The sequence below is a fragment of the Schistocerca americana genome, chromosome 4 (genome assembly GCF_021461395.2).
Source record: "Schistocerca americana isolate TAMUIC-IGC-003095 chromosome 4, iqSchAmer2.1, whole genome shotgun sequence".
Taxonomy (NCBI): Eukaryota; Metazoa; Arthropoda; class Insecta; order Orthoptera; family Acrididae; genus Schistocerca; species Schistocerca americana.
The window spans coordinates 483,317,975-483,332,095 of NC_060122.1; the positions used below are offsets into that span (position 1 = coordinate 483,317,975).

The following is a 14,121-nucleotide window of genomic DNA, read 5'->3' on the forward strand; positions in this document are numbered from 1 at the left end:
TGGAATTTTGTGGAGCGAAGTTGATAATGTGTGAGTGCCTGAACTCTGATAATTGTCTGAAAATATAAAATTAAACTTTTCACTCGAGGGAAGACTTGAACCAAGGACCTCTCGTTCAGCTGCTGCTCATGCTAACCACGGGACCACGGCGCTCCTGTGCTCACATCGTCTTTGATGTTGCCTATGTTGCCCATGGACTACTCAGTTTGTATATTTTCTTATTTCTTCCTGTTTTCTCTATTGATCTGTGTTCAGTTTTTCACGGCCTATCCACTGTGCCAACTTATAACTAAATCTGAGGAGGTTGCGATGGGGAGGTTCCCTTGTAAGAAGTGAGCATCTATCATACGATCGGTGGAAAAAAAAATGTTTACGTAAGCTTGTAATAAACTGAATACTTTTACTGCGAAGCTCCCGCCCTCTCCTTTTTTTCCAGCAGTGGTTATTCTTAGTGTGCCACCCAAAAGTACTTGTCCTCTCTCATTGTCCCCCAGATACGCTAAATGGTTGCACACCCCTTTTTTAATAGCATGGAGGTTATTACCTGTTATTACCTGATGACTTAAGAGAGGTAGGACGTCAAACGGGTCGACTTGAAGCAGGAGAGGCACCACAGGACACTTTATTTTCTACTGTCTATACTTTTACAAATAAATTCATAAAACTTTGTCAGCATGGCCAGGAAGGATTCAGGATTCACACTCATAGCATTGGAAGTGCAAAAACATAACAAAATAATTTTTTTTTAAGATATGAAATTTCATCCTTTTTCCACTTACTGTTGGCTGCATTTTTTGCTATAGGTACATTTTTCTTCACAAGTAAGAGAGATTCTTTGATGAATTTTGCACAGTATACAAACCGTACTTACAGGTGTATGACACTCTAGAAATTTCCAAATCTATTAAAAACTGTGGTATAAATTGAGATAATTAACTACAAAATTTGATTTTTTTCTAAACATAATGTTTAGAACGTAACAACTCATTAATTTTTTCATAAATGAAATAGGTTCTAGAGGTTCAGACACCTGTAAGTATGATTTGTATGCTGTGCAAAATTCATCGAACAGTCTCTCTTACTTATGAAGAAAAGTGTACCTATAGCAACAAATGCAGCCAATAGTAAGTGAAAAAATGATGAAATTTCACATGTAAAAAAAAATTATTTTGTTATGTGTTTGAACTTCCGCTTCTACGTGTGTTATAATCCTTCCTGGTCATTCTGACAAAGTTTTATGAATTTACTTGTAAAAGTACAGACAGTGGAAATTAAAATGTCCTGTGGTGCCTCTCCTGCTCCAAGTCGGCCCGTTTGACGTCCTACCCCCCTTAACAATTTACCATCTTCGTTGATCCATTATGGACCATGGGACAACGGCTGGCATGTACTTGAGCAATCTGCGTCGCCTGGCTACCAAGAGCAGTTGCATAACGATTTGATTCACGCATCCAGTTATATGGCTGCTTCCATGTATAGCGATTTTACGACTATGACGTGTGGGGCCTGAAGACGGCATCAGTGTAATGCCGAAACTGGTACCACATTAGAAGTTCACCAAATCAATTTCTGTATACATAAACATAAGGCTGTTGGTAAATTATTGCGTCAAGAAATAACATTTTTCCTGTCATCCTGTCCCTTCCTCTTGTCAGTGCTTTCCATACGTTCCTCTCTTCGCCGATTCTGCATCCGCAGTCCTCCCATTATCAGCACAGCTAATTTTCAACATTCTTCCGTAACACCACGTCTCAGATGTTACCATTGTCTTATGCTCCGATTTTCCCACGTCCTCGATTCAATTACGCACAATCCCTTGCCCTAAATGTGCATTCTCAGAAATTTCGATCTCGAATTAAGGACTATGTTTGATACCAGCGGACTTCTTTTTACCAGGAACGTTCTCTTTGTCTATGCAAGTCTGATTTTGATGTCCTCCTTACTCCGTTCGTCATTGGTTAATTTCTTTCCAAGGTAGCAGAATTCCTTAACTTCTTCTACATTGTGATTACCAATTTGGACGTTAAGTTCCTCTGTGTTCTTATTTCTGCTACGTCTTATTACTCGTTCTGTCGTCTTTCTTAGATTTACACTCAGTCCATATTCTGTTACTCATTAGGCTGATCGTCCCATTCAACAGCAGATGCAATTCTTCTTCACTTTCATTCAGGATACAAATGTCATCAATTAATCTTATCATCGATATCCTTTCACCCTGAATTGAGTCCCTCTTTTTAACCTTCCTTTTAATTCTGCCATTGTTTCTTCGATATGTAGATTGAACAATACGGGCGAAAGACTGCATCCCTGTCTTCCATCCTATTTAATCTGAGCACATCGTTCTTCGTCTTCGAATGTTATTGTTCCATTTTGGCTCATGTACATATTGCATATTACTTGCCTTTACGTGTAAGTTACTCCTATTTTTACAGAATTTCAAACATCTTGTAGCACTTTACATACGTTGTCTGGGCTACCCGAGGTTGGGCTTTAGACTATTGGAAAACTCTGGCATGGTCAGATGAGCCCCAATTTCAGTCAGTAAGAGCTAATGGTAGATTTCGAGTGTGGCACTGAACCCAAAAAGGCATGGACCAAATAGCTATTAAAATTGGTACTCTGAAACAGAAGAACAAAAAAATCTACGTATTCTAAAGAAGAAAAAACATGGCTGCTGTATGGACATACGGTACTTCATCTGAAAGACCAGCGACGTTTATCCGTTGCAAAAGAGAAGAACCTGTGGAGGATGTTGTCATTTCTCCGTCAATAGCTCAGGTAGTTGTAAGAAACAGAAGTGAAAGTTGAGAGATGTTGCCCTAAATTTCATTTTGTTACTGTCGAGTAAAAGATTTAAAAGTTATGAGAAAATGTATTTGTTGACATAAGTCCTACTAATTAAAATATTACTGCTGTATTTCTGAACTTGTGCTATCGCAAATAAAACGCAGTGCCTCAGTATTAATGGTACCTGAAAGAAAAACGTTCTTATTGGCACTTAGAATCAATCAGTTCCAGGGTATGGCACTTAGAACGGTTTTAATAGATTATTTATCTTCTAATTTGCCGCATTACAGTTTTCAGTGACGTGGTTAACAACATATTTCTGTGGTATGAAAATACGTTCTACTTTCTTTTTTTGATTCTCCAGACAAATGTGTGATTTGGCACTTAGAATGTTTGACATTTTCACTTTTCATTTATATTTGTGCTGCGAAAGCATTATTAGTCGTTAACATTGTTGTGTTGTCCCTCTTTCCTTCCCTTTAAATTAAGAAAACCTGTTGTTCAGCATTTTACCTATATGTCAATCACTCAATCAATTTGGAGAGGAATTCCGCCTTATGCAAGACTTTTTTGTAATTTTGTTTTCACACAGACGCGTTCCAGAATGTTTTGTGCTATCTTCAGTAGGTTTATTTGTGTATTTTCCTTTTGCAAAATTGTTGTTAGATGTTATTTTTAAAGAAATTTTTGATAAAAATATTTACATGTGTAAAATGTGCGATTATTGTCAAATAATTTACATTGTTTAGGATACATACACAACTGAGGCATGTATCACTGTGTTGAAGCATTCTATGTTGTTTATCTACGATATACCTAAATTTCTTAGTTTTGCAGTACATTTGGAAATAAAGTGGATGTATGCCTTTGTTTACATACCTCACATGAAGCTACCGATGTTTATGCTAGTAGCTCTAAATCTACTACGCAATCTGCAGCTTGTCATCTGTAACCAGCAAAACGTTATTTTGTTTTTCTGTTTACTATGAATCTCCGACCGGACCCATTATGTATCATGATAATAACGCTTTATAGAAGAAAATCAAACAGATAAACCCACTGAAGATAGCACAAGAAGTACTGAAACACATCTGAATGGAAACAAAACTGCAGAGGTGTCATACATAAGGTGGAATTCCTTTCCAATTTTCTTAGCAAGCACGAAATAGGAAGAACTGCAACGTTCACAAGATGATCAATGAATCAATGTATTTGTATGTTCTCATATTATGTCACTAATATGTGTTTTGTACTGTATGACAGTTAAATTCGTTTTAGCTTCCTAAATACTAAAGGCCAAATAAATCAAAAGAAAAAGAAGAGAGCAGTAAAGAATAGTGTCGGATTAGCTACAAGTACAAGGGACGCACCATATTGCTTCACACTTCACTGTTTCCCATAGTTCACGGTGCACCATTTGACTCATCGTTGCAGTTGCAGCTATGCAGTACTTCGGTCTGACCATAGGCTGCAGGATACTCAGTAGAAGTGTAACCCCTGCACAGTACAGCCCATTTTCCAGACTGATGTCTTAACGTGAGCGGGCAATATGGAGTGTGATGGTCAGGAACGACGCTGCACACCGTCGTTTCTATGAAAGGAGGGTGTGAACACTGCGAATATTCGCAGCCTATTGGTGTTTGGAGAGAGCGCAGCACTACGGAAAGTGCTCGTCCCCATACGAGTCGAAACACCATGGCTACCATCACTGAAATGGGGTTCCAGATACTGTCACACTCACCGTATTCTCCTCACTTAGCTCTTTTAAGTTATGTAGACCCTCCTCGAACCCCTCTGGAGTCTGTCGCACGCACTACCGGACAGCTACTCGCAGTTCCTGGAAGTCTGCGAAGAGATGTCCGCGCAGAGGTTTCTTCATATCCCCGAATTCGCAAGTCAGGAGAATACAGATGGCGTGACAGTACCTCAAATACTATTTCAGCGATGGCAACCGTGTTTTGCCAACTCGTATGGGGACGAGAGCCGACTGAATTGCCGCAGCTGTAACACTGGATCAAGTCAGATCACCGAAGGTAAATGCTCTTGGGCTTGGCCAGCACTTTTATGAGAGTCTTTTGCCCTTTTGAGTGTTCTGTATTAATGTTGGACTATGGCTCTTTAGGCAGTTTGTAGTTTTAGTGTGTTCCGAAGAAGGCGTGGTTATTCGCGCCGAAACCTAGGTCAACATCCGGTTTGTATTTGCAATCGAGGAGGATTATTTATAATCATAGCACTTGGATAGGTGATCGTCCGGTTATGCCGAGCGATGCTGATAAGCGGGGTGCCCTCAACTTTTGCGAGGCAGCTTGAGAAGGTACTTGATTGAGAAGTAGCGGCTGTGGTCACGAAAACTGACAACTCCCGGGAGAGGGGTGTGTTGATCTTATGCCCCTCCATATCCTCATCCAGTGAGACCTATCGGCTGACGATGTCACGATGGTCGGTCGGTGGCGTTGGGTCTTCCGCGGCCTGTTAGGACAGAGTCATGGGGACGAGTGTTGTCATATTGGAAGACCACTTTTCGTGGTAGTACACACCTATACATATTGGCACCAGTCGCCTGTGACTACCCACAGAGTTTACACTTTCCATTCATAGAAACCACGTCGTCCAGGGCCCTCTTCGATGGTCACACTTCGAGTTGTCCGCTCACGTAATGACAGTTGCTGACGTGGGTTTTACTGTGCAGCGATTACACTTCTAGTGCCTGTCCTGCCACCTACGGTCAGACCAACGCACAAAATAAAGTGTAAATCAACACGGGACGCCCTTCATATTACACTGAGAATTTGGAAGGGTGGGAGGTTATTTGCAGGTTAAGTGGATTTGCAATGAGTTCTGTGTTGTTAATGCTTGGAGACGTTGTCAGGGTGGCGACTTGGCCTGTGGTGGGCTACCTGGTGCGGCCGGGCGCCTGGCGCGGGGTGCGGCGCGGGCATGCCGTGGTGGTACATGACGTCGTGCTTGAGCTGCGGCAGCCCCGGCGTGGCGCTCGCCTGGTGCTTGCCCATGTCCACCGCCGCCAGCGCCTCCGCGCGGCTCAGCAGGCCGTCGTTCAGCCCGCTGAACAGGTCGCCCTGCAACACCGAAACACGCGCACACCGTCAGCTCACATGTCATCTCTCACTTGTTAGCAACACAGGCCTGCATACACTGATGTCCAAAATTAAAGCAACAAACTGCTATTTCCCCGTCCTGTGTCTAGTTAACGACATAATCATACAAAATGTCAACAGATGTCCGTATGACCGTGTTCTGCGCGGAAGATGGCGTCGAGGTCAACGAGCAAACACGCCGACGATGACGTCAGGGCACCTACCAAACGGGTATTTGCCGTCTAGTGTCACATCCACAATCGCTATGTAGATAGATGGAGCAGTATGGCACAGAGGCATGGGGACGAGTGTTGTCATGTTGGAAGATCACTTTTCGTGGCAGTACACACCTGTACCTACTGCCACCAATTGCCTGTGATTGTCCACGTAATCCGGTGTGGGATCCGTGCCAGACAGGGTTGATAGAAGAGATAGAGAAGATCCAATGGAGAGCAGCGCGCTTTGTTACAGGATCGTTTAGTAATCGCGAAAGCATTACGGAGATGATAGATAAACTCCGGTGGAAGACTCTGCAAGAGAGACGCTCAGTAGCTCGGTATGGGCTTTTGTTGAAGCTTCGAGAACATACCTTCTCCGAGGATTCAAGCAGTATCTCGCGAACAGACCATGAGGATAAAATAAGAGAGATTAGAGCCCACACAAAGGCATACCGACAATCTTTCTTTCCACGAACAATACAAGACTGGAATAGAAGGGAGAACCGGTAGAGGTACTCCAGGTACCCTCCGCCACACATCGTCAGGTGGCTTGCGGAGTATGGATGTAGATGTAGATGTAGATGTAGAGAAGGCGCCTACCAGACTCTCTGTATTGGAGAGCCATACGAAGAATTGAAGCAGGACACTCACAAACCTAGGTGGCCTGATGGACCGAAGCTCTGTCCCGAGTACCAGGCCATAGCTGAACACGTGTGACATCAGAATGAGAGGACCGTTATTTGGCTTTAAGGGCACGACGGCACCGCCTTAGTATTGCACAGCAACTGACTTCTGACCTCGCAGCATCCACTAGACGTGATGTATCGAATCAGTGTACAGGAGGCTTTGGAAGAGTGGTCTTTAATGTCAGAGACCTTCCGTATGCGCGTCTTCACAGAAGGGAACGTCTAGAGTGGAGTCGTCAACATGCCACCAGGACGATCGAAGAGTGGGCCAATGTTCTTTTCACTGATGAGTCCCGATTTGGTCTGGAGAGCGATTCTCGGCGGTTTGACACCTGGAGGGAATACGATTTCGGTACCCAAACATTGTGGAAAGAGACCGATGTCGAGGAGGAGCTCTAACGGCAGGGATTATGTCGACCACTCGAACACCTCTTCATGAAATTGTAAGGGTGAATCAGCAAGGTTTAACTGCTGTCAGATATCGTGACCTGATCTTGGGATCTTGTGCGTGTATGTTACGAGGTGCTGTGAGCTCACACTTCGTACAGATTGACGATAATGCTCGACCTCATAGAACATGGGTGGATGATGTTTTCTTGGAAACGGAAAATATTGCACTCGTGGCGTAGCCTGCTCCCTCACCCGATTTGACTCCCTGGAGCATGTCTGGTATGCACTAGGGAGAGGGGCTGTATCACGTCAGCATCCATCAGCCACTTTACGTCTACATATATACTCCGCTAGCCACCATGTGGTGTATGGTGGAGAGCACAATTCATGCCAACGTCATATATTCCCCCCCCCCCCCCCCCCCCCCTCTGCTCCAATCGCGGATCGCGTGAGGGAAAAACGACTGTTTGAACGTCTCAGTAAGAGCTCTAATATCCCTTATTTTTGAATGGTGATCATTTCGCGATTTGAAAGTTGGTGGCAATAATATGTGCTCTACATCCTCGGCGAAGATCGGATTTCGGAATTTAGTGAGCAGCCCCTTCCGTTTAGCGCGTCGTCTATCTGAAAGTGTGTCCCACTTCAAACTTTCTATAAGATTTGTAACGCTCTCGCCATGGCTAAACGTACTAGTCACGAATCTTGCCTCTCTTCTTTGCAACTTCTCAGTCTCTTGAATCAGACCCAACTGGTAAGGGTCCCATACAGACGAACAATAAGACTGGACGAACTAAAGTATCGTAAGCAATTTCCTTTGTTGAAGGACTGCATCGCTTCAGGATTCTACCAATAAACCGCAAACTAGAGTTCGCCTTCCCCGTTACTCTCCAAGACTTGTGAGCAGCTCTGCAGGAAGAATGGGCCTTATTCCGTCAACATGAGATTTATGACAACATTCACAGTAAACACCGTCGTTGTCAGGTGTATATTGCTACCAGAGGTGGCGACACTGAGCACATTAACCAGTTACCGGAATGTGTGTGCAAATCCGTTAAGTTGGAAAAACGTCTACCGTTATGAATGTTGCAGTTGTCTATGTTCTGTATTCTTTAGATTATTTCTACTTTATTAACACCTTTTTATACTGTTTTGTGGTAAAATAAACGCAACCTTGAAAAATTCCCGTTTGTTGGTTTCATTTGGGACACCTGTATATTTATACACTGGTGGCCAAAACTTAAGGACGAAATTAACTTCCGCATGATGTGTCACTGTCAAATGGCATGACTCGGTAAAACTTGGACGATACACACAAAGAACAACAACGGTATGGTACAGAAGGTAAATGAAAGAAATACGCAAAGAGACGAACAGAAATGGTTCTTTTATTCAAAGACAGAAAGTACACTGAAGTTTTTCTGATTTATAATGGTCCCCTCGAAAATGCAAAGAGCGGGACGTGATTCTTAATGGGATGTGTGATCACGGACGGAAATGCTTCTTCTGCAACGTCCTCTCATGGTGGCCAGCAGATGAGTATGGAGGTCTTGCGGTAGGTCGCTCCATTCCACCACCAGCGTCACTGGCAACTGTGGGTGGTCTTTGATGCTTGTGGACATATTGGAATACATCTCCACAACATATCCCACACGTGATCGTCGGCAGATTTAAGTCGGGGGAGTAGGCAGGCCAGTAAATTTGCCGAATATCCTCTAATTCCAAGAACTCCTCCACCTATGGTGTTCGATCCGTGAGGTGCATTGTCATCCCTAAGATGATATCATGGCTAAATTCACCTCTGAAGAGATGCAGAGGAGAAAGGAGCATATTGTCACAATACGTTGACCGGTAAGAACACTGTGTTCGCATACCCGGGGGTTAGTACGCCCATGCAACATTGTGCCTCTACACGCCAGAACACCTGGACCACCAAAGCGGCCACGTTTGACAATGTTCCTGGATGCGTTTTGTGTTCCCAGCTGTCGCCATGTGAGGGCACGTCCAGAACCTTGACTCAGACTGAATCTGCTCTCATCCAAGAAGAACATGCGAACCCATCCTCGTTGGTCCCGTACCTGTTGGCAACATCACAAACAGTGGCGTCGTTGTGCGGATGTCAATAAAAGCAAATATATTCCAAACCCTTGCAGTTGCCACAGTATACGCCAAGTTAAATGTATATACCGAAATCTAATCGCTTGTATTAAGTTACATCTAGCAGTCACCGACCTACACGTGGTTCCACAAAAAACTGCAATGTGAGATCTGGTGTTACGGAGTTAAATACACAAATTGGATGAGTTAGCAGACTGTTCTGTTGGGAAACAATGAAGCTGTAAAGTACTTTAATTTGTTAGTACAGGAACAGCTGGAGTATGTGCCGGTTTTTCTTTAAATTAAAAACCTATTGTTCTTACAATTAAGCGCTCACTACAAGCGCATTTAGGATGAATAACGGAAAATTCCGGACATCTTGTTTGGTTACTCCGACCCCAAATGCGACAACCGTGGCGACCATTGCATCCGTTCACAGGAGAATCCGACTGAAATATATGAGGTTACATTGGCATCTGTCCCCCTTAGTACATTATTTAGGAGCTCGTGGTTTCGTCCTATTACTCGCAGTGGTTTCGCGGTGTAGGTGAATTTTGTATGAGTACTACCGGAATGTGGGCTGGATAAAATCGTGGGAAGTCGAGTGGGAATACCAAGTTTCAAACTTAGGTGAAGAAGAGATGTACTTCGGCGTCGTCGGAAACACTGTAGAGTAAACTCGACATTCTCTACTGGGTATGTACCCTTGTGCTTCATTCTTCTCTTCTCAGCTACGCTTGTTTCTCTTGACTTACTAAACAATGCAATGGATTTCTCATTTTGAACACTACAAAGTATGGAAGGAAAATTAAGGTTTATCTTTCCGTCAATAACGAAGCCTTTGAACAAGCAGCAGAAGACAGCAATTGAGAAAGGTCGAGAAGGAAGTCGGCTGTTTCGTTCCCAAACAAGTCATGCCAGTGTTTGCTTAAAAGGTGCAGAGAAATCGTGGATTTTAGCTACCGCATTACACATCCCGCGTTTTAACCACTGCATCATACAGCTTTGTTTGCAGCGTATACGCTTTTACACATTCGTATACATTTCCGCCAAGCTCTAAAATCAAATTTAAGTTTGGAAACCATAAAATGCAAAAGCGTCTTTGCATTAGACATACATCAGGATATTGTCGTACTAGCCTTCTTTCAGCCGGAATGTTGCAATGGGCTACACAGCAAAATTTTTCTTATATCTTGTATACAGATAATTATTATGACAACAGTTTGTATTCTTTATTTAAGAACTCTATATGAGCTAGTCAAATACTTGCAAGGAAGTAGAACAGAGACAAAATTCACAATCGCGGATAAGACACTAAACTTAAGAGCAAAGTTCATTTATCGAAAAAGATTTCTCCGCAGATGTATGCCGTGTACAAGTGCTTCTAAATAACCTCTTTAGCGTGGTCTGTCACGAAAAAAGGATCTCGAAAGGCCGAGAACAAAACAGTAAGTCAGCGTATTCAGCCTGAAACCGGAAACATTAAAAAATCATGAAACGCTTATTCCTGGCTCCGTTCGCTATTGAGATCGTTAATCGAAAATAATAGCGTTGTAATCAAACCTGTTCTTTTTGGAATAATTATATCTACCGAGGAAGTTAAGTTCTGTTGATGACATAAATGAATATTATTTCGTGATCTTTTGCCTCTGATGTAAGTTGTAAGACACGCAACGGAAGCCTGCGTTGTATTCTCAGTTCGCTTGTTGTTAGATTCATGTTGTCTAGCTTCACGATATCTGTTACGTGCTATACATGATTCGCTCTGTGACTGGACTTTATTTTCATCCTTTGATACCATTTCTCTATAGTTAATAGTCGCCATTTCTCTTAAACTGTGATCATTTGCAATCTACTACAATTATCCATAGTGACAGATACTCGACAAAACCTCATCAACGCCATAGAATACCTGTATAGAGAAAAAGCTCTCTAAATTACGTCTTTAACTCGAAAACACAAACTTCAGAGATAGCAGCTGTGGATGTTAACGTTGCTCACGAAATGGGTGAATCTCATGACAAGACTGGGTTGCCACACTAAAGATATGAATAGATATGCCCACAATTTCGTTATATAAGGGAAAAAAATCATAACAATAGATAGTTTTAATTGTCTCTGTAATTTTGTTATTGTTTGTTTTGTAAGATATCCTATCTACGGTGAACAAGCTTGATTAAATAATCTGTTCAATTTTTTGTAGGAAAACACGGAAGAGGTATGTAAAATTTGGAATGTCATCACATGATAGGACTAATCAACTGATCTGAAGGTTATTGAACTGTTACAGGAGAGGTTAGTTATAGCATGATACGACAATCCATTTGCCACAAACGAGCTGCGAAAAAAGCCACAATAACCTAGCACTCTGCAGCCATCTTCCTTAGTCTTTCTGCCGATCTTCTACCAATCACGTCTGAATGTAGCCCTCGTCCATTCGTTTAACATGGGCAAATCACCTCAAACGAGTCCTTGTCATTTTTTCGTAAGGATGTATACTCCTTCCCTTATTTCTTCATTTTTTATCGTAGCCTTCCTATTTTTCTGTGCCGTGGTTGGTAAGAGCTTCGTTTCTGTGACCTACAGTTTGCTATCGCTCTGTTTAGTTGTTGTCCCGTTTTCTACGCCATGTTTTACTAGGTGATAAGATATGTTTTGGTTGGTGATCTGAGGATGACACGGCAGCCGGTCAGTACCGTTGGGCCTTTATGGCCAGTTCGGGAGGAGTTTAGTTTGTTTGCTCTTTCCAGAGGATATTCCAAACTTGATTGCAGAACTGAGATGATGTTTTAATTCATTTATTGATCTCAGGCTGAATCATGTTACCGCTTGAAGTGATTGCTTTTTAATTCATTTATTGATCTCAGGCTGATTCCTGTTACTGCTTGAAGTGATTGTATGGTTTTAGTATGATTTTTGCCATAGTAAATAATTCAACTTTACTGAACTGGGATAAGGATACATGAGCGAGCTGCACTAGTAGTGGATAAGATCCTCGACTCTGTGTTTAATATACTCTGTGGTGCGCTCGGTCGCCAGCCAATTGTGCAGCGCTGAGACATTATTATTACAGGCATAGTAGCAAGCAGTCCGCCCCCGGTAGCTGAGTGGTCAGCGCGACACACTGTCAATCCAAAGGGCCCGGGTTCGATTCTCCGCTCAGGGACTGGGTGTTGTGTTTTAATCATCATCATTTCATCCCCATCGACGCGCAAGTCGCCGAAGTGGCGTCAAATCGAAAGACTTGCACCAGGCGAGCGGCCCTCGTCACACGACATTATTATTATTATAGTAGCAAGCAGTTGAGTTTTAGAGAAGAAGATCTGATATTTGTGAATCTGAAACTATCTAGAATACTTTATTATGACGATGAAAACTTGTTCATAAAACTATGTTATTGGCTGTATTGATGGAGAAGATTTTTGGTGGAATATTTTAGGGTAACCCATGGGCCTGCAAAAATGAAATGTTTATTAGTCAGAACAATCAATTGAAGGAAATCTCTGTCCCTTAGATAAGTAATAATATTCATAATTTGCGTAAATTTGATACCTTTGTTTTCATTGTGGCACAAATTACGCAGCTAGCCAAATGAAATCTCAATTACGAATAAGGACTATCATCAGCTGAAGAATGGAATGACGACAATGAAAGTTTGTGCCGAACCAGGAGTCGAACTCAGATTCCTTGCCTTACCATTTGGCTATCCGTGCATGACTCACGGCCAGATCCAAACTTCCATATGTCGTCAACCATGCATCTACGACCTGTACTCATACATCCATTACGTATATTCCTGTATAGATCAGACGTTGTACTTGTATACATCGTAATTACGCAACTGGTTTAAATGTTTGTAATTTTTGTGATGAGAGAGATCCGTAATTGTTAGAGTGTTCTTAGGTTGTACAGTCTTTTTTGACAATAATCAGAGTTATTTTCTCAACAAAGATTTTTTATAAAGTAAAACCCACCTCCATCATTCGTAGGGAATTTTAAAATGTTTTGTTGTGTGCGGATTGGGCCGTACGCCACACGCAGACACGAGAACTATTTCTGAAGAGCAAAGAAAAATTTAGAGTAGATCATTTTTGTTTAACTGCTGCGTTTACTGATTCCAATTTACTTTCCAGAAGTGCAGTACACCAGCCATAAAACAGCACGCTGGGTGAGAAGTAAGTTACTTTTATTTCAGGGCAGACCCTACTTTGAATTCTTTTGGGTAAACAGTACGTAGTCAGAATATCCAGGAGTTGTGCTAAGTAAACAGATTATTCTACAGTAAACAGTGTAGGTTGTCTGAAACAGTTATTTTCTATCGTGTTTAGCAATATTTTATTTTGTGGATAATGCAAGTCAGGTACTGCACTTCATATTACGCAACTTTTATAATGTACTTCAGCATCGAGTGTCAATAAAATAATTTTCTCTGAGGATGTAGTTGTTTTTTTTTGCATTAAATTAGACTTGTTTTCATTATTTCAAATTCAGCATTTCATTAAGATTTAAGTAGTGTTTCACGACACTATTCACATGCGTAACAAAGGACCAACAAGGAGTCAGTTTTGTTCAGGAGTTGAATACAATATCTAAAACACACGCTAAGCGAGAAGAGAATTAAAAAAAAAAAACATGTATAGATAAATTGCATAAAAAGCTTACACGATGCACCTAAGATATTTGTAGTGATCTGTTTCCAGCTGTGTATCTTCCAGCCTTATTTTTCCTTTTTTGTTCTGTCTGATAGTTAATATTACAACAGATATTTATTTATTTATTACTAATCCATGTGTTTCTTCTCTGTATTACCCCAAATTCATTGTTGTTCTGCACCATTCCCTTCATTTTTGC

General features: G+C 41.8%; 1 protein-coding gene across 1 annotated transcript in view; it reads right to left on the reverse strand.

The window, feature by feature from the left end:
* LOC124613568 (inhibitory POU protein-like) overlaps positions 1 to 14,121 on the reverse strand; it is a 470,716-nt gene that overhangs the window by 35,092 nt on the left and 421,503 nt on the right. The window contains exon 4 of the mRNA XM_047142283.1: positions 5,685 to 5,864. Within this exon, the coding sequence (XP_046998239.1) occupies positions 5,685 to 5,864 (180 nt within the window). The remainder of the gene's footprint in view (positions 1 to 5,684; positions 5,865 to 14,121) is intronic.